Source organism: Tympanuchus pallidicinctus, unplaced genomic scaffold, assembly GCF_026119805.1.
Source record: "Tympanuchus pallidicinctus isolate F22 unplaced genomic scaffold, pur_lepc_1.0 scaffold1, whole genome shotgun sequence".
Lineage (NCBI taxonomy): Eukaryota > Metazoa > Chordata > Aves > Galliformes > Phasianidae > Tympanuchus > Tympanuchus pallidicinctus.
Genome location: NW_026294618.1, coordinates 103,402,796 through 103,424,494, shown reverse-complemented (window position 1 = coordinate 103,424,494; position 21,699 = coordinate 103,402,796). Strand labels below are relative to the sequence as shown.

At 38.6% G+C, this 21,699-nt stretch overlaps 1 protein-coding gene across 7 annotated transcripts in view; it reads right to left on the bottom strand.

Annotated features, from left to right (window-relative positions):
- Positions 1–21,699, bottom strand: part of KIF16B (kinesin family member 16B) — a 133,949-nt gene that overhangs the window by 30,926 nt on the left and 81,324 nt on the right. For 3 of the 7 annotated variants that reach the window (XM_052676623.1, XM_052676499.1, XM_052676551.1), the window contains 2 exons: positions 15,418–15,540; positions 7,623–7,712 (listed from right to left, as the gene is read on the bottom strand). In XM_052676623.1, coding sequence (XP_052532583.1) covers positions 7,623–7,712; positions 15,418–15,540 — 213 coding nt within the window. Of the gene's footprint in view, positions 1–7,622; positions 7,713–15,417; positions 15,588–17,093; positions 21,642–21,699 lie in introns of those variants that run through there. The other 4 variants (XM_052676239.1, XM_052676330.1, XM_052676420.1 and 1 more) reach the window with 2 other exon arrangements.

Here is a 21,699-nt window from a genome sequence, read left to right as displayed (position 1 = left end):
GCAAACCGAGGCTGACATGGAAGCACTATGCATATAAAGCTACAGGCTTCCACAGTTCTCTGAACATAACATAATTAGGAATGTGAGCTGGAAAAGTGTATATGACAAAATATGCTTCCTGTGTTTGTACTTCCTGGCTGTTACCAGTGACAAGAACATAAACGTTAAAATCTAAAATTACCCATACCATAATTACTGTAATTTGCACTGAATAAAGGTGAAGGCTATAATCACATGCTTGTATAATAGAATTGTAAGGTTTACACATATTTAAGGATTCTAAAGATTACTACTCTATTTTTCCTTCAATATTTATGGAAAGATGTATTAGTAAGGCTAGCAAAGTGCCCAGCAAGAGAGCAAGAATTAAGAATGCCTTTATGATCTGTATTTCAAGAACTATTTCTATGCCCTTTTCTGTATGCTTATGATCCTACTAGATGTATTATTTTAATAGACATCTAATATAGAACATGTAATAGCATTTGCTATTTACAAGCACACTAGTGTTGTAAACAATCTTCATTTTAATCTGTGGCCAAATGCCCAATACTTTTGGGGGAGGAGAGTGGTAGAATGCACAAAGAAACAAAAAACCCACAGTTTTTAGATGATTTATGCATGTTTGCTAATTGTCCTAAGATTTTCTTGGAGATTTGGTACTCCATTACATTTCTCTACTGTATGAAACAAAACTACAGTATACACTCTTGATTACTTCAAAAATAATTTCAAGCTTGATAGCATTCAGAAGCATCGTTCCAGTCAAGTCAAAAACCATCAAGAAGTTCATTGCTTTCCTGGTTCAGCTTTTCAAATGCAAAATAAAGCTTGAAATGTTGTTTTATATAATGCTCTCCCTAAGGGACACAGAGTTCCTAGAAGCTGAAAGAACCTGAATTAAGAATACAGACAAAATCAGACTTTCTAAAATAATAAAATAACACAGCAAGACCTGCACCACTGTGATCATTGCTATTTGCTATTTGCTATTTGCTACACCTCTCTGGCACTTGTAACCTTTGATTTTCAATTGTCATTTGGTTAGGAGTTTCTCAACATCAACCTCAGCAATCGCTGTAGCTGTGAAAGATTGGGATTTCAGTCACTGAAGGTTTCAGAATGAACTCATTTTAAACAGTGTCTTAGAAGTTTGCAGTTATTTACAGCTATAGTGCTTTACATTTCCTATGACCAAACACTAGAAACATTCAGATGTCCAGAATTACGCATTCAATGTAAATGTATTATCTAAATCTCATCTCTTAATGAAATTTGCAGTTATGGACAGCAGTAAATGACAAATCTGATGGTAAAAGCAACAGAGCTTCTGACAGACCAGCTCTGGTGCAACAAGCTTTTGCTTCCAAAGCAGCTCTTGTGCTCCAAAGCTCACCAGTTACATGGCAGCTGGCTCAGCAGCCCTGTAAGCCAAGCACCTCAAAGTTATTGCTTCCCCATCCTTTTGCCTCTTGAAGTAATCCCAGGAGATTAACATGAGTTTTACATTTAATGAAATGCTGCAGCTGCACAGTTACAAGTCAGAAAGCCGAAGCAGTCAGAAAGGTACACTCCCAGCTGAGAAGCTGCAGCTGCCCTAAGTGCTCTGCACAAGGAATGCTGACTTACAGCTCCCTCTTTGTTTAACCCATCTGGTTGTATTCTTTCTTGTGAGGGAGACTTAAAAAAAAAATGATTACATGAATGCACAAAGGTTGATCAATTACCTTTATAATTATCTGGACAAAACGATGAACAACAACAAAAAATCACTAGCCGCATCTTGAAAGTTAGCAAGAAGTTGCCCTTATCTGCCCGTGACCCTGGAAATAACCTCTCTCCAAATCCAGGGATGCTCTCCTAAAATCAACAGCTTCACCTCATATTCATTCCCTCACCATTAACTGTGCTGGCATTTTGTGCTGAAGATTCTTCCATTTATTACTTATCAAAAGCAAGACATGTACGGGCCATTTAAAAAGAAAATGTGGATCCCTCCCTTCCCTGGCTGTCACCCAGAAGGGGAGGATGGAGGCGAAAGGAAAGGACCGTGAGATCAAACCCTGATAGCTGAATCAACAATTCATGCCTCTTCTCATTACTGCATGGCAGAATAAATCCTAGGTAATAAGTGGGACGAGAGAAGAGTTTCAAAAGAACTTCAGAAGGGATTAGAACACTGATGTCCTACATTAACAGCAGGCATTTACATAAAGGTGTGTGGTTGCAGGCAGTGTGGTTGGATGAAACACAACGTGAACTCACTGAGATACAAAAAGTTTCTTGCAGCTCATCCCTAAAAGAGAAAACATTTTAGAAGAGAAGGGACAAACTACTTTGAACGTTAGAGGGGAGATTTAGATGGGATATAAGGAAAAAGCTTGTTATGATCATAGTGGTGAGGCAGTGGCACAGGCTGCCCAGAGAGGTGGTGGTTCCCCATCCCTGCAGACAGCCAAGGTCAGGCTGGACGGGGCTGTGAGCACTGCTGGGGCTGTGGGTGTCCCTGTGCACTGCAGGGTTGGACTGCATGGCCTTTTAAGGTTCCTATGAATTCAAACGAATCTACTTTGAATTTTCAAAGCTCTGAAATACTTAAAATATCTAAAAAATAAGCTTACAACAAATAATTGGAATTCATTCTATTCAAAAACATTCATATATTATTTCTGACAAGCTTGAGAAATATTTTCTGCTTTTTGAGTTTCATGCAATTCTTATGCAAAGCAAGAAAGCAGGAACCTTGAGTTCAATCCAAAAGAACTACATTCTGTCAAATAAATCACTGATTAATAGAGGATGTTGTTTTCAGATGTAAAATGCAGTAATATGACTCCCGCTGACACTACCAACAAGAGTCTTTCCTCCTTAGAAATCTAGACTAAAAAATTGAAACCAGACAGACAGCATTTTTTCCTAATTATTATAATTGTTATAAAATAGAACCTTTGCTGTCCAATACTTAAGTATATGAAAAACTCTACCATCCAAGCAAACGCTCCCACTGTCTGCAGCAGGCAGGCATCCTAACTTTCAAGATACATGACATTAGATGTGTAACTACAATGTATCTCACTCATTTCCCCAGTGTACAGCATACAGGGTAGAGGCAGAGCACATGGGAACTCTGGATCGAAGGTTCAATCTTCTGTATAACATTTCCTGCTGCTTCAGTTATGGATATTACACATCCTTTTGGTCCCATAAGATGACATGAACCAGACCAGTGGAAGGGGAAGCTGGATCAATTTATGAGGCTTGAAATTCTTCAAAAATAATAACCAGTATCCTTGTGCTTTAGACAGCAAAAGATATAAATATTACTTTATACACAGACCACCACACATCATATATGGATACAGAAATTATTAGATTCTGTTAAACAGGCTAGAAGCCAATAGCTTTAGCACTTCTTTCAAAATCTTGCCTGCATACACATCCTTATCTTCATGAATTGATCTATAAATGCAAGTATGCATTTTAACTGCTCTTTGACAAGCTCTGCATGGATTTACAAATATTTTAAGACAGTGATTGACTATTAGGACTAAAAATGCCTTAATGCTACGTGCTTCCCTTTATACCATTTAGAGATTTTTGTACACACGAAGGAGGTTTCTAGAGAAGTGACAGTGAATGCTGTAAGCAAAGATGACAATGAAAGCCTGCAAAACCTGGACAGAAAGTGGCAAGTATGGAATCCCAAAATGCATGAAGGTCTTTACAGACCCTGGATTCAGGTAAGGAATGATAAATGGTCAACTGTTCCTCTGCTTTCCCTTGATAGAAGGAAGAGACAAGAAAGCTTTAAGAAGGAGGGAGCAGTGGCCAAATTCACAACACTCAAACTTGCTGAACTAACAGAGATAGGAGACAGCATTCCTCTCATCAAGGCAGGCAGAAAAGTTTTTTACAGAAACCAGCACTGCAGTACTGTTCCAAAACTGTTAATCTATAAGAAAAGAAGAAGGAGGAAAAGTTCTTATGTCTCAATTAAAGAGCCTATTTGTTCCTGTTTCTGACCAGTGGTGAACAAAAAGTGTATTTCATTACGTAGGCCACTGCTAATGAAAACAAAGGTATGATCTTCAATAAAATCCCAGAAACAAGAGTGTCATTTACAAATACGTAGCATAAGAAAGCTGAAGATAAGCAAATGACAACTGTGTAGATCTGCAAACAGCATCCACAGAAAACCCAAACCAACCAACCAACGAAAAAACCACAACAACAAACCAGCAGGGACTTCTAATGCTGGTGTTTGTCTGCCTTTGGCACAGCCTCATCCTGCAGCAACTCCTCCAGTCTTTCTGAATTTGCAAGTGACACTTCTCTTGGACAAGCAGCCATCACCATCCAGCCATTTACATAACAAGGAATGTGAAGGTGCATAAAATATAACATATACTGAGAATGTAAGACATTAAGAGAGTTCCTGCTCCTGGAAAGACAGACTTTTTAAAAAAATCTTCCCAATAAATCAGTTTTCCAATGCATTCCTTTGGGAATTCAGTGGCAGCAACATGAAATGCAAGATCAGCAAGTTATTAAAATACTGATGTAGTAATTCAGAACTGAGCAACTAATGAGCTGCAAAGTTCACTTCTAAAAAGCAGGACACTTCTAAAAAGCAGGACACTCATATGTTAAACACATTCCCTGTATTTTCTCTGTCCATTATAAATGTTAATTTAGAGTTGGAAGGTAAATGATACAAAATAAAATCCAACTTTGATGGGTTCTGATGACATTTAAGGATTAAATTTCTTTGCAACAAAATGTAGTAACTATGGAGCCAACTTTGCCTAAATTGTTATTAAATGTACTTTAGTGTCATAATGAATGCCAAATTAGGTCACTGGAAAATGTAAGGAGACAGATGACTTTCAGTTTGCCAAACAAACCAAGCTCATTCACTTTGCAAAATTAATCCCAAATTTCCATAAATTAAGGCTATTTAAAAACAAATAGGCTAAAATATAGGAAAGCACTGCTCATGTACATACATCACACTGATAGCGAAACTCCTTCAAAGAAAATAAACTCCAAATCTTTACTGCAGTGAACAATATCAAAAGTTTCATTCATCACAAGGACATTGTTTGTGGAAATGCCAACAAGCAGAAGAAACCAGCTGCATACTAGCTAGGTTTCTTTAGCCCATAGGCTTGCCATTTATTTCTGGGGCTCTAAGTCTCAAAGTACTGAACACAACACAACAACCTGCACTACACAGAAGAAAGCAGGCAGCATCACTGCTGAAGGGAACAGTGCTTCCAGAGTAGATTCTCACTGACAGGAGAAAACTACCAGAGATGCAGTGGATGACTTGATCAAACGCCCACCTTTCTTCTCCTGTGCTTTACAGTGCTTTGTACTTAGAAAAGATACGCATATTGAATCTGACCAATAATGCATTTGAGGTTGCTTTGAAGAGGAGTCTAGACAAAAGGTGGAAGAAGGTTCTAACAAAGCTATAGATCTGCTGTTTCAGATAGTAACGTGGTTAATCATTTTTTTCAAGCACACTGGAAGCCAAAACACATTAATATGCTTCTTCAGAAAGTACCCCACTTTAGGGAAAGGTGTACTGACAAACTTGTGCGACTTGGTATTTGCCCTGACTTACACAGAGACTGCTGAGGAAAGAGCAGATGACTCAATAAAACATCCTGTGATGCCTCTCCTACATGGAAATTAGAAATTTAATCACCTGTATAGTTAAGCCAATAATTCTGTTAATGTACTAGACGTCAATCTCAATAAATTGACCTAAGACTAAATATATGGCAGCACGGAAGTGTCAATAAGAAACAAATGAGCACATTAACATATAAAATATATTGAGCTTGTCAGCATGGCTGCAGATAGTGAAGGAGCATAAGGAATGAAAATTGCTTATTTGAAGCATGTATTCTCCTCATTTGAGGAAGATAATTATTGACCTGTAATTGTTCTCAGGAGATGCATGGAGACAACATAACATCAGAACCCTTGCACCTCTTGCTAAAAGCTACTAAGAAAATCTGCAGGAGGTGCTACTGCTTTTCTTTTCTGACCTACTAATATCACTCCCAAGCTCTTCTGATTCTTAAGAAAAAAATCCTCCCCCTGTAACACCAAAAAGCCTGAATTTGTCAGCCTGTGAGTCACATACGCTCACTTCAAAAAGTTGACAATAACATGCTGCAGCACAAGGGACAATTTAATGGAGGCTTTAAGAACATCAGATTCCTTCTGAATTTGATTACTACAAACCACTATGAAGTTGATCTCCTGAAATAATTGTAAATGTCATATTCAATTGTTCCTCAATGTACTGTCAGGACTGATAACAGGCTCTGAGCAAGTCTGCTCGAACACGTTTTCCTAAAAGGGGGAGATCAGTCTGCAGAGGGATTCAGGCAACCCTTTTCTATTTCAAACAGGTGACAGTCTAGCCATTTTTTCAGGAGTTAGATGCAATTAGGATATTAGTGTCTACGTGCCGTATCTCTGCAGCAATTTATTTGAATAAAAAATATCACAGTGATGTTCGCTCAAAATAATATTTTTAAAAGCACTTGTGAAAAGAGAATGTTTCAATTTTCTACTCAAAATTCATTTTGATCTTTTAGAACTTCCTGACAATCAGAAAAGATGACTGTAATTTTCTTCTTCTTAGGCTTGCTCTCCTTTAGATAGTGTGTAGTTTCAGTTTCTGGGTTTCATACTCTTTTGGAAGGGGAATGGAATTAAGTTCCAGAATCTCCACAAGACACAGACTCTTGGTATTCTACTCTTTAAAACCTCAATGATTTCCCATGCTCAATACATTTTCAGCTTAAAGAATAGATAAGAAAAAATAAAGAAGAAACCCTTTGCATGCTATCGCATCACACTCTCTCAGACATCAATGCCTTTTAGCATACAGCCCGTGAAAATACCCGGTCTATGCTTCCTTACTTGAGACAACTCTCAAATTAGGATAACTTCAATTGCTTGAATGATTTATTTCTGCTAATATCCACCAGAACAAGGAGAAAGAAAGCAAAACATTAATAGTTAAAAGCTAGATGTGGAAACCAAGAACTGTAATTCTGCAAACACTCACTCCCATGAACTAAAGTGTTGTCAGGCACAGCTCCTCACATCCTGAATGCTCGAAGTCTCAGAGGTGGTCAGAAAGATCAATTTTCCATTTTGCAGACACCTGGAAACCACTATCACAAAAGGGTATCTGTGGAACAACGCACTCCTTTCAAAAGAGGAGTTGTCAGGATGACGTGGTCTGACTGCAAGTATTTTGCAATGAACAAAGCAGCAACCTCCAGGGAATGACTCCAGCTGGCGGCACAGGGAATTAATGGCTAGAGGCAGCACATTTAGTCATGGTTTCACTGTAGAAACAGCATGCAACAATCCATCCTGGTTCTAGCAGCCTTGGAGCTTCAAACTGCCAAAGGGCTTGCCATTTTTACTAAGAATCAGACTGGTTTAGTGCAAGCTTCTCTTTCCCCCTTCTCCCCAAAAAAGCAAAAGAAACTCAAAAAAAAAGCCCAAACAAACCAGCAACAACAAACTCACAAAGTTATTTTCAAGGCTCCACTCTTTCCTGCAAGATAGATTTTCCCAAAACTTACCTCTGGGTACTTCAATTTTAAAGTTCGATGCATTTCCCGAAAACGACTGTATCGCCTGAACACTGTCCATGTCTCATCCAGCACTGTTATCTGTATCAGATGATATAAAAAGAAAAAACAGAAGTAAAAGCACATAGCACACCACACTAAGAACTATGCAATACAGAGATCTATCTGATTCATATGGATAACAGTAATTTCCTTAAATTCTGTGATTTATGGTTCACTTAACTTTTCTGTTATTGCCCAAGCAAGTTTTTTGTGGGTTTTTTTTTTGTTTGTTTTTAAATAAGGATCACTGCAAATGAAAAAACTGAACACATGTATTCCATTTTACAGAGTAGACTGACAAGCCTGTAAATACCTTAAAATATCCCAATCACTTGTCAGTGCAGCTACGCAGCTCACAGCATTACAATTAGTGGCTGTTCCACTAATGAACAGCACCCAGCACAAGTGTAGTGTAGCCTCTCTGTATGTTGATGTCTGTAAATGCATCTATACTCATATAAAATTATGCATATATGTATACAGAAATACACATAAAAACATTAAACACACTTTTCCTGTAAACAATTTGTTATCGTATAGAATGTGGTTCCAGTTTGTACAGTAAAGAACAACATATATTGCCTTTCAGTGGAAGATATTCCTTTAAAGCACTCTAGGCCTGTGCCATCAGTATGTTGATGAGCATCCCATTTATACAGGAAGTTTCATTAAAATCAACAGAAGTGCTCCTGTGAAAAAAAAAGATAGCAAAGGGAGCCAAGAGGAGGGCAATTCAGCTATCTAACTTTGCCATCAGTTATACTCCAAACCCTCATTGGAACTGAGAAACCGGCATAAAAATTTCAGTGAACGAAAAATTTTTCACCACCTAAAATTAGGTGGAATGAAAGAAATTCCTAAGTGGGTCTTAAAAGTGATATGAAGAGCCTTTGATTTCACAGCAAAGCCCTTCTATTGCTCTGATGATCTAATGCTATCGAGTGATGCTGCGGCGAGAGGAGGGCGTTTTGCTACACCAACTAGCACAGCTGAAGAAAACCAACTAGCAATACCTGAACAGGAAAGCTTGCTGCTTTTTTAACCTAATAGGCCTAATATATGATATAAGTTCTGTCCAGCAATGAATTTGTACACAAAAATCAACAATATGCATTTTGCAAAACGCATTTTGCAAAGATATGGGCTTGGGTTTAAATCCAAAAGTGACTCTTAAAATGCACAAGCAACTCCCATACTACAAAGCATATGACAGTCACAGGACGATGGAAAATGGGAATGGAAAAGGATAACCAAGTAAGAGAAAAGGAAACTGGGACCAAAAAGCCAGCATCCTGGTTTGACAAGAGCCAGTAGTGTGCTCCTGCAGCCTGGAAGGCCAACTATACCGTGAGCTGCATCAAAGAGGGGTAATGGGTAGCAGAAGGCAAGAGATGTGATTGTTCCCAACTGCTCTGCCCTTGTGAGGCCCTATCTCCATCACTGTGTCCAGGCCTGGGGCCCCCAACACAAGAAGGCTGCAGAGCTGTCAGAGTGAATCCAGAGAAGGACCACAAAAATGCTTAGAGGGCTGGAGCACCTCTCCTGTGAAGAAGTTGAGGGATGTGGGCTCGTTCAGCCTGCAGAAGAGAAGGCTTTGGGAAGATCTCACTGAAGCCATCCAGTACTTGAAGGGAGATTATAAGCAGGAGGGGAGTGACTTTTTACATGGTCTGATAGTGGTAAGACAAGAGGGAATGAATGTCGTTAAGAGAGGAGATTTAGGTTAGACATTGAGATGTTTCACTCAGAGGTTGGTGAGGCCCTGGCACTGCTGCCCAGATTGCTGTGGGCGCCCCATCCCTGGAGGTGCCCAAGGCCAAGCAGCATTTCTAAGAGCTGCCAACTCAGCCGTTTCCCAAAGCGATCTCTGACCCATGCTTCCCCATCCCATCTGCCTTTACAGGGGTAAACTAAAAACACTGATACTGGCAGAAGTGCTTTGGAAACCAAAAAAATGATATCAGGAATTAGGTTTTCTTTTATCGATCGATTTTTAGTTTAAAGATATACGTAGACAAAACTGGACTTCTAAAATCTAACAGTGCTTTTCACAGCTTTTTACTTTTCACAAATTGCAGCTGGACTGGATGACCTGTGGAGGTGCCTTCCAACTGAACTATTCTGTTCTAAAACAAACATTTTTCTAGCATATCTCCTCAATGCAAAATCATTATTTCTGATATAATTCATCTTTCCTGTCACCAACATGCTTGACTGCTGCTAGGATGTCTGCATGATGGACTGCATTTCCTTACAAATAAATTCACACAGTTGCCCTCCCTCAATGTAATGTTAACAATCTCTCAAGTCCTACAGAGGAGGTGATTGGATACAACCTGCACGGGCAGGTTTAACTACAATAAATGAGGGATTCAGGAATATGCATGCTGCACCAATCTTAATTAACCCATTATCCATTTTGTTCTCAATAATCACCTTAAAGTAAAGCACTTCGTGACTTAAATGTTGTTTCTAGTTTGTTATCGCTTTAATTCTGCATTGTAATATTGCCAATTGAACTGCGGACTTTTACTGTGATCAATTTCATTTGCACATGATATTTATGCAAAAACGACCTCTTTTTTTTCCCCAGAGCTTTCACACTGGCAATGCCTTTCGGGAAGCAATCTAGCCTGAAGCATCCAGGACTCTCCCAGTTACACAGCCTGGGGAAAAGCAGGTATGTCAGCTTGCCATCGATGCTGTTGTCTGAGCATCTGGCAGCTGTCTAAGTGACAGGGCAGTGCTGAATGTACCCAACTGCCTGCAGCCAATTTTATTACACTTCTTAAAAGGATCTAATGAATACAACTGTGTTAACCACTCCAGGAATACTTGATAGAACTACATTGGAAAGCAAAGCCACGGATCTGTGCTGCTGAGTACCTGAAACTTGCTCTCTACTGCGTTCACTGGTGGCTTGATTTGACTCATTCCCTGTCATCCCCTTCATTTACTTCCCTAATTCTTCTATGAGACCAGTAAGTGCACTCCAATATCTTCTTGTTGTTAATGAGCCTTTTTTCCTCTGCTGAGGTGAAGTGCCAGCAGTCACTCTCTCTTTCCATACTGCTGATATTACTGGAAAATAACTTTCAAAGCTAACCAACATCTTAACCACTCCCCAGAGCTCCACAACAATGTTGTTATGAAGGCAGATGGGACCAAATTCCACTCGTATAAGCAGAAGAACACAAGTACATTTGACATAGCAGTTCTAGATGTTTCTAGAACATGACCTTGTCCTGCTACAGCTGATAAAGCCAGTTTGGTCTGGGATTCTTTCTTCCATCCTTCAGTAAAGACTGTATGACAGATTATACAGAATGCAAGTACGGGACTAGGATAAATAAAAATCTATTGAACTGTAACAAGTAAAGCAAATTCAAATAGCCCTTTACTTTTTACTTGTCATTTACTACCAGTAATAAATACATATAAATACATACATATGATTGAGTAAATCTATAAGACATTTTCAAAACTCTTATCTGGGTACTTACATGACCTCAGCCTTGACTTATAGTTGTGTTACTTTTTTCACTCCAGTGAAAGTGCAGTATTTCCTACATAAAACCCAGACATTTGGAAGGAAGTAGTGCAGTCCTGTTTCCTTAACTTTCACTCTGCACAATGGCAGACAGACAATCACTTCACCGACATTTTCAACCAATTTCACTCTAAGTCACTCAAAAGATTTGTTCTCCCACCCACTCCCATACAAATAAGTAAACCCACAAAAATAGGTGTATATTACACCTACTTCTGAATCCGTCAGAAAAAAAAGAATTCCCATCTTACCTGTCTGATCTGAAACAGACACTGTGAAAATTGACTTTGTTGAAATTACTCCTCCCACTGTCAATGAATACAGCCTATGAAAATTTAGAACCTGCAAAACACTAAGAGACTCATCATGGCCTTTTTATGGATTTTTTTAAATTTATCTTTTAGGGTGTCAATACTGCTGAGGACTATTTTTTAACTGTGTTCCCCATGGGGCATGCAATGCTTCATGTATTAATGAGCACTGCTTGATGAGCACTGCTTTTGCTTTACTCCAATTCTGCATTAACTCTCAGAGCACAGGAGAAAATGCTGATGAAACCCATCAATGTTTTTAGCAAACCCACCACAGCAGCTGGTGAACGCAAAAAAAAACAACCAACCAACCGAAAAAAAACCCCAACCCACTGCTTTGGGATGCATCTGCCTTGATCTTCTATAGAGAACCCATCAAAGATGACTGGAAGGCTTTGAAACACAAGAAAAAGCAAGTTTTGATAAAATATCTAAGAGGATGAATAAAATGAAAGAAGTCGTAACAACTGAGGAAAGCTGAACAAAATGAGAAGGCATGTATGTGTATATTTCTATATGTGTATATATGTGTATATATAAGCACACACCCCTCTTTTGCTCTTGTCAAAGGATCCCAGCAGGGCTATGCCTGATTTCTGGTTTAGTTTCCCACCTCCTGCTCTTGGGAGACCCGCTCGTGTCTTTGAACTGGAGGTTCCCCCTTCCCTGCAACCTCACTGCTCCTCCTGCTTCCCACCGATGCTGTCTAGTAATTTCAGGTACTCTCTGTAACAAATGCCAACAATGCAAAAACCTTACAATGCAAAAAATCTTCCCACATGCTGTTTCTACTGTGGCTTTGTCTGAATATTTTGAGTATTAGAGCTACACAAAAGGAAGCAGAGAACACACGATAATCTTCAGGTATTCTAATTCAGCTCTAAGGTACCTGTGTTTAGACCTGATTAAGTTACCGCTGCTTCATCGTGTCTTTAAAGACTGCATATAAAACCACCCAAAAGGAAATTCATTTGGAAAGTTACCTATTAGTATCAAATATTTAATAGCAGAGCCACAGAAACAACTCCGTGATTTTTCTTGCAGCAAAAGAAGAAGGTGCTAACTCTAATAATTAAAGTGTGTCTTGGTTTCTATTTTGCATTCTCCCCAGAAGGATCTTGTGGGCCTTGCTTGACATCAGAAAGCATGACCTGTATTGGGTGATAGAAGGTGAGCAGGTCAGAGCACCTTTCCAGAGATCATGTCCATCTAGATGGACGAGATGCTGAACTTGCACTAGAAGAAAATATTGTTGGATGTTATAGAAGGATTGAAAGACTTACGAACTAACACAATACTACCAAGAAGCCTGGAACTTGTTCTCTTTCTCTGGGCATATAAACAAAGTAGTTTTTACTATTTCATTTTACAAGAAGAAATTTATACAAAATATTTGTCAGATTTGTTCCTCCATGTAGCAATATAATATACAAAGATTTCACTGCAAACACAATCATTAGAATCATCTGCTGATGAAAAAACTTCTGAGATACTTAGGATTCAAAGGCTTTGAGTCTCTTTTACAGTTCAACTCAATCACCTTGACTGTGACAGATTTTTAAGTGCTGCTGCACACATATAGGTCAGCCACCCATTTTCCCAACAAGAACAACAACCTTGGTGAAGAAAGCCCATTTGGGCAGCAACAAAGGACACGAGACAAACACAAGGGCCCCCTTCCAAGATTGATGTACTTTCTAATGCACCATCACCTGGAAATTAACTAAAGAAAAGTGGGGCTATAATAAAGAATTATTTCTACAACTGACATTGTATCCTCACCCATCAGGAAAGGGTAAAACATGTTCACATTCTCTCCTTGCCTGCAGAAAGACAATTCTACTTTCCTAGCTTTTAGGGGAAAAAAATAAATCACTATATCACATATTCTGATATCTTACAGAATATGAGTAGGAACAGCTGAAGGATACTAAAGATCGAAGCAGAGATGGGAGCTCTGCAGGGAAAAGATTTAAAACAGAAAAGTTTGTGGAAACTCTGCAGACTGTAGCTTGGAGCAAAATCCTGACCATAGCAAAAGCAGTCTGGTGTGGCACAGAGATCTGTAGGCAAAGGGGAAAAAAAAAGTGTACACTGATGATTGATTTGTGTAAGGGAGCAACTAAGATATCTCACAGAGTGTCAAACTAAGGTTCACAGGAGTTATAATAAAAATATTTATTGCTCTAAGGAAGTCGGAAACAATGGAACACAATTACTGAAGTGATAGCCCATTCCCTACTCTGTACCATCATTTACTTGCTTTGAACTTGATCAAAGATATTTAAGCAGCAGTTTCTCTAAGAGGCAGCCTAGAGTTGGTACAGGAGAGAGAAAAAATGATGGTATTGACAAGTACAACAGAAGAGAACAGCCACACCATACACAAAGCTCTTGGTCAGAGGACTGCATCAGGTCATTCCATGCCACCGGAGAAGCCAGCCTGTGAGTCTCGCAGAAACAAAATACAAGCAACAGAACTGCTGAAGCCTAATTTCATGTGTTCTTGTATTTTTTGTTTGGATATTATCCTGTTCTTTCCTCATCAAAAACCCCACCTTTCATTCATATTTCTCCCCCCAGAATAACATCACCTTCTGCATCAAGTGTAGACCTTCCTCCTATACTCTTTAACTACCTCTTCATGCCAGGTCCCCCCTCTATGCTTCCATGGGTTTTAGGGGTGAAGAAAGAGTACTGGAGAAGAAATCTACTGATTGTGACTAAAAGGACATAACACTTCTTACTTTATCTACCTGTACTATCATTATCCAGTTTAGTAAATCCCATCTGAAGAAAACAGCTGGCAAACTGAGCAGTCCTTGGGGAAGGCTCATGTGCATTTACTCCTTTTTCAGCCTCTCTGATAGGTGCTGGGCTTTCACTGACCCCAGCAAATTCAACATCCAAACAGCAAAAAGGAGCATTCCATTCAAAGACAGTGCAATATGTTTCAAGATGACAATTTAATTAGCAATAAAAGAGCTAAGACTGACTGTCTCCATGAAAGACTCTGCAAAAGAGACCATGAACATAGCTCAAAAACAGACCTGCACACTGTGAAGGCAGGTCACTCCTCCAGCTATCACCACCTGATGAAGCATCTGGCAATAGATTCAGTGTAGGTGGCTGCCAACTGAGTCTCTGATGCCATGTACATCAGTTATGCTACATGTCCACATGCACTGAAAGCACATTTCCAATTAGATTTCACATCTTGCTTTGAAATAACTGGCTTAGTACCAGAGGAAACATAATGAATATGCATTTTTTCCAGCACTTCTGCAGAGTACTGACTGGGAGAGAAACTAGAATGGAGGGGAAATAGTTTGGAAAAGAGAGACCTTGTAAACCCAAGGTGGGAAGAAACAAAACAAAGAGCCAGAAATGAAACAAGCTTTTGTTGCAGAATACTTAACTTAGGCTCCCATTAGGTAAACATTTCAAATCCAAACATTTCTGTACCTTACACTTGCATCTTAGTAAGACCTGGAACTGTCTTTCCCAAAGGTCTGACAACCAATCATTTGGAAAATACTATCTTCACAGTGTCCTGTACTGCGCATGCTTCCCAAAACCCCTCGTGTTCAGTAGTACAGAGGGCACAGAAGGACAAGAACTGCACTCACTGGAACAAAGACTACGTAGCACTAGAATTAGCAAGGTGATTTCTGTAATTTGGAGCTTCTCAGGTATGCTTTCTATTGCTGTGTCCACTGCTACTAACTACGATGTGGCTACAGTGAACACCTATGGTTAGACAGAGATAATCAGGAACTAGATGTTCTTAAAGAAAAGGCATTTTCCTATTGTTATTATTACCACCATGATGCTATTTCTATGCCTGTAAAACATCAAGGAGAAGCAAGAGAAAAGCACTTACCTTTATTTCAAACTCATAGTGTTCATCCTTTCCCTGCCCACACAGGACATAGCGTGGAATACTAATTTTAATTGGGTCCTTTAGGTCATCTGGATTTGCTCCCAAAGAACGACAGACCATCCGCTTTCATGTGCATACCAAATAGGGAGAACAAAGGAAAACCAAAATCACTAAGTAAGGAAAAAGAAAAAAAAAACCTTCACTAAAATTGAGAAAGTATTCTCAGCCAGAAGAGCTGAGAGAGAAAGAGTGGCAGTGGCAGAAATTAATTTGAAAGTGAAGAAATTACTTGCAAACAAAGTGGATGTGCTTTTATAAGCAAGTCCTAGCATTTCACTATGCATAATAAACATGAGGTGAATTTACTGCAGAATACTGTTTTTTCTGTGAAAGGAAATTTTCAGCTTAGATATCAAAAATAAGGGAGAAGACTTATTAACACTGCTTGAAAAAATAAACATATATATGATGAGTTCGTTCTCGTATTTATATAACAAATCTGTTTACAATAACATGTAAAGCTGTAGGAGGTCTAGGTAATTCAGAAAGCTCTTAAAGCTTGGATTTAAATCCAAGTCATTTTACAGTTAAAGAAGGTATAGGTAACATAGGAATCCATTGTCAAAAGAGTTTCCTATTATTTTCTTAAAATTCTAACCCATAACAGAAATCTCAACAATGATAAGCATATAAAGGTGTGGACAAAGCTATAAAGTGTTATTTACAGTGAGAGCACACTGTGCTAACAGTCAGATGGAATTTATAATTGTCAAGTTATGTCAATAATAAAACAGCTCTGCAGCTGAAAAGATGGATGTGTCATAGAGATCCTGTCCAAAAGGTAGCATAAGCATTTGTAGTGCATGAAAACAGAAACTACTTTTTAGGAAGTCATCTACTGACTCAACTGAGAGCTTTTGCTCTGAAGATACACTTGAAGAAGCAATTGCAGCACAACAAATATAAGTCAAAAATAACAGAAAAATAAGTTGAGAAACTATCATTTCAAATTTATGGCCACCCCGCATACTTGTAGCTAGAGATGCTATCCATCACTTCATCTGTAGCTGTATTCTCAACATTTACTCTCAGTGCTTCAATAGCCTTCATGAAGCATGCTGCATGGTCAAAATCCTTCAGCCTTGACCAACACTACCCAAAAATCTGAATGTGGTTCACATTCCATTCACATGCCCAGTGAATTGGATCCCTCTGTAACAACTTTGGTTGTACACTACATATGATGATACTACCAAAAGTGGCAGCTGCAGAAGAGTTTGAAATAGTCACAAATGCCCCTCTGAAGGCTGTTACAAATAGCTTTTTCATATTCACATCTGGTTATTGAGAAGACAGGTTGTTATCTCACTATTTCATTAGTAGTCACTTATAAATGCCAATATAACTTTCCTTAATGCTAGCATTAATAGTAAAGGAAAACAGAAAGACTATGTTTGAATAGATTAGAAAAAAATTATCTTCATTTACTAAACAAAAATTTTCTCCCCTCTGTATTGTTCTTTCACTTTCCCCCCCAGTTATCAGCTTTTCAACTACATAACAGCTTTCTGAAGTACAGAAATGTAAGCAGTTCTATCCTTGGAGAAAAGAGGAGTTCACTGCCTCGATGACAGTACGATCCATTTTAAAACAATAAGAAAACCATAAAGTCACTCTTAAAGCCACCTCTGTCAAGACGTAATTTATTGGCAGTCATTTTTGGGAAATTATTACAAACAGCTAATAGCCAGAAGAATAATCTCAAACACAATGTACTGTGAAGAACTTGCCCTAATACATTAAATAACTCTTTGATAGTGACGAACATCCATCATTATGCTTAATTTACAGTGGAATAAAAGATTCCATAGTGAAATCTTTTTTTTTTTTCATAAATGTGAATTATATTCAGCAAGTTAGATTTGAAAACAAAGAAAACCACGTTATCTGGAACACAACGTGTGCAAACATCTTTAAACTGCAGAGTGTAATCTAAAAAGAGATTCGTTTCAGTAATTGCTGTCATTTAACAGCCTTGACTTAAGACAGTCCTCACAGAAAGCACCACTTCACATTAACTTTCAGCAAGACTAAAGAAATAACTTAATGACGTGAATAAGGGAGTTGCTCTCCAACCAGGCTGATACAATGTCATACTCCAACACAACCATTCTATGCTCTGTGCTCTGTAAAATACTTGCATACACTTTTTTGGTTAAAAACAAAAACCATACTTCAAAATAAACCAACGCGCTTTGCTCTTGTCTTTGGAATTTCTTAGGGCAGTGCAGAGTTGTGTTATGATAGGAGAATTACTTACTATCCAAGTTACCCTTCATCCTTCCAGTCACAGCTTCCTCACCCAAAGTAAATTGCACCTTTTTAAATCTCAAGTGAATTACATTACCGTGTCTTAACGTAAGGTAAGAACCAATGGGAAACATTTGTATAGCAGTAGAGAGACTGAAGTCTAACTGTCTGGTAGAAGATTGCACCTCTCCTGGCAATATGCTTACACAATTTAGAATTTCAGATTAGATACCACCATTTTTCCTGCCAAGGACCATCTCCCACAAACAAGGCAGATGGCACATTCATACTCTGTTCCCGTTGCAGGGGAAGAAACAAAAGATGGCTTAGTTTTAATTTTTGAAGATTGGACAGGAATACAGGTAAAGAGAATCCTTTTACGAAGCTCAAGGCAAGACTTGACTATTGCAAAATGGAAATGCTCTGCCTATTCTCAATAGCTCCGTTAGTTTTTGGAACATGGTACTGAAGAGCCTGAAAGCAATGTAATCCCACAGCATAATCAACCCCCTTAGTTAACAAGCAGAAAATGAGGAAATTCAGGCCATGCATCTGACACATTACACAAGACAATTCTAGGGTTAAATTTGCTTCACCCTTCAGGCAGTATCCCCAGCTGCTAACTATCCATTTAACAGTATGAAAAACACGTACACAAATCATAAACCTTAAAGCTTCTGTCTTAACACAGTTGTAGTAGCATTACCAAAGGTCAAATTGCTGAAGCATAACATCTTTTCACACCCTGTAATCTCCTTCATTTTCACATCACATTTTCAGTAAGAACTTGTATCACTGGGAATACAAAGGCTTGTGTGGGAGTTCAAGCTGACTGTTTGGACAAAATAGATAGGAATGACTCAAAAAAGCCTTATGCTGTTCCCTGCAAGAAGAAAGTGGGGTGGTAGGGTAGGGGGAATGAAATTGAAAAAGACAGTTGGATGCTCTCTGCATTTCTGTTGTTCTGTTTCACTGCTTCCATGTAGCCCATGCTCTCTTGGGCCTCAGCAAAGAGGGAAGACCCAGAAAAAAAGAGATGGAGTAAATCCATCAATCCCTGGTACCTCAGCCAGCATGACTTAAAATAAGTCAAACACAACTCCTTTTACACTTGTGAGAAACTTTCATCCAAGAGGGCGTTAATCCTTCATGCAAAACTCCAAGGCAACCCAGATTTGCCAGTGTTATTCCCTCCAAAATTGTAGCAATAAAAACCATCAACATGCTTAGTATTAAAAGCGTACAGTGAACTGTAGGCTTAAACACACTTTGCAGTTCAGACAAAGAATACTGCAAATATTTGGAAGCACTGACATCAGCAGCACAAAATAGATGACAAGCATCAAAAACAAAGATACTCAGGCAGATTAAGAAAAGGGAGAATCAAGGAGATGTGGAGAAAATACATTAAGATGGATAGGAGATGGAGGAAGCCAAAAACAACGCTCAAAAAGGAAATCAGAAGATACAGCTGCAATTATAGTTTTGATCCATCTACTACTTAAAATAGAATCATTTAATTTCCTCCTCTTCCAAGGAAATTTATGTACAGCACAAAAGTAAGCTATCAAGTAATAGTGATTTTTGGTAAGATGTGTTCACCCATCCTAAGGTATTCTCTTAAGAGCCCAAAGGACTCTTTTTTTCTCTTTTAAAATAAAATCAATAGACAACAGAGCATTTTATCAATATTCATTAGCCTTCCTATTTTGAATATATCTAAATGTATTTCGATTTCAACACCTAGTCAGATGCATAATTAGCCAAATGGCTTCTTCACTTGAACTGAATGTTAATTTCCAGATTTCCGATGGGATATGCAAACTGCTTTGAGGAATTGATGGGACGACTGTCATTTGAGTATTTATTTCTTTTCCACGGTATTTTGAAAAACCAATTCCTGAATCAGATCCAACCTTGCTCCTTCTAGAAAACACAAGCTCAATTTTTGTGCAATTCTCTTTGTCTGGCAAAACTACACATCGGATATCATTCAAACTGTACAACTGAAGGCTGTCAAATTGTGATCGCTTGCATGAAGCATCCAAAAAGCTACGTGCAGGATAAAAGGCACTGTTCTCCCTTAAGAGACCGATATGAGTAGTAGTCAGAACCAGAGATCTATACACAGCCTGGTTAGCGCAGCTTGTTTTCACGGTGGTATACAGCAGCACTTGAATGTCAGCTAATGAAGGTTTAATATCTCCCATATTTTCGTGGAGTAAGTAAACCAGATCAGCTAATACAGTTCTGAATTTACACGACAAACGCACTCCTTGTGAAAGGACTATGTCATTTACTTCTGACGTCCAGTCGAGCGAAATCCGCATCAAATCATCTTTCAAGAGCTGGTAATTTAAATAAGCAGCATCCTCCTTTGCAGAAATCAAAATGCTCATTATGTCATGGCAAATTCTTTGAGTGTAGTGTCTGTTATAGGTAAATATTGTGAGTACATCATCTTCAGCAGAACACAGGAGACTCATACTCTGTCCAGCAAAGCCAACATGAATCTCCTGTATTGTGATGATTGGAACCTCATGAAATACTGCCAAGGAACTCTGACCAATCTCTTGCTTGGCTGACGAAACAATAACATATAAAACAGAGCTGAACAGAAGCAAGCAAGCAGGTTCTGGATCGCATTTTTTGCAATTGCCAACAGCAAACCAATATATGCCTTTCAACTCCTCCATACTAACACAAATTTGAGGTAGGGCACAGGTTAAAAAGTCCAGCGTTTTTTCAAGAGAACAGACCTGAAGCTTCATAAAGACATCAGGAAAATGCAGAAAAGTCTGTCTTAACACAAGACTATTTTCCAACTCTTCATTCTTACAGCAGCACACAAATCCTTCAGCTGGCTTTCTCACACAGGCATCTGACATTCCTGTGTTTCCACACATCGTGACATCTTCTTTCACAGAGGTGTCAGGCAAAACAACATTTTCAGTATCAGCTTTGGTGTCATCAGTACAGTGGGATACATCTTGATTCGTACAGGACTTGAAGAACACATCTACTTCCAAGTTCCTTATAAGTGGCAAATGCTTTATTAACGACACCACCTGTGCACATCTCTCACTTTTGTCACACAAACTTGCCAACTTCTTAATTTGTTTAGGAACCACTGTACTGTTGAGCAATTGACTACTAGTATCTCTGTAAAAGCAGGAAAGCTTACTGAAAAGATATCCCGGACCATAGGCATGTTCTGGTCTGACATCAAAATGAGAAGCTATTGATGTACAGGAGGTTAAATCAGAAGCTTTTTCAATTGGAAGCTCAGAACTACTCGACTGGTCTTCTATTGTCTGCTGCATGGTCTTAAATGATCTGCTTTCTTTAACAGTTATTTCAGAAGGTATGTTAGACTGAGGGAAGGCAAGGCACGATATGCTGTTAAAACCAGCCTGCTCATTAGCACACATTAAGGATCCTAAAGGAGACAGCTGTTCCAAGTGGGAACAATCACATTCAGTTCTTGAGCTGTCACAATCCTGAGAAGTAATTATTTTATCGTCAAAATGATTGAAATTTTCAAATTTGCAGAGTGAGTAAGCCACATTATTTAAGTCATGACTTTGTAAAGAAGTAGATAAAACATTCTGATAAGGAACGTTCTTACTCTTTGAAGTACTAATATTTTCAGAGTGAGTTAAACTACTTTCAGTGTCATAAAGACTAGCAAAGCTCTCCTGTTCTGCATTTCTCCTTCCATTCTCAAATGCCTTTTCTGATGTAAAGGCGGAGGAGACTCTTCCAGGCCTGGAAAATAAGTCCCACATCTCTGTATACTCCTTCAGTCTTTTATGATCTGTTACTCCTGTGTTTTCTCCACATAACTCAGAAGCACATTTGTCATCTTTAGAAATAAATGGAAAGTCACAATGTGGCTGCCACTGTTGATTTTTCTGTTAAAAACGCCAAAAGAAGAAAACAGGAATGTCTTTAAAAAACCTTCTGATTTTA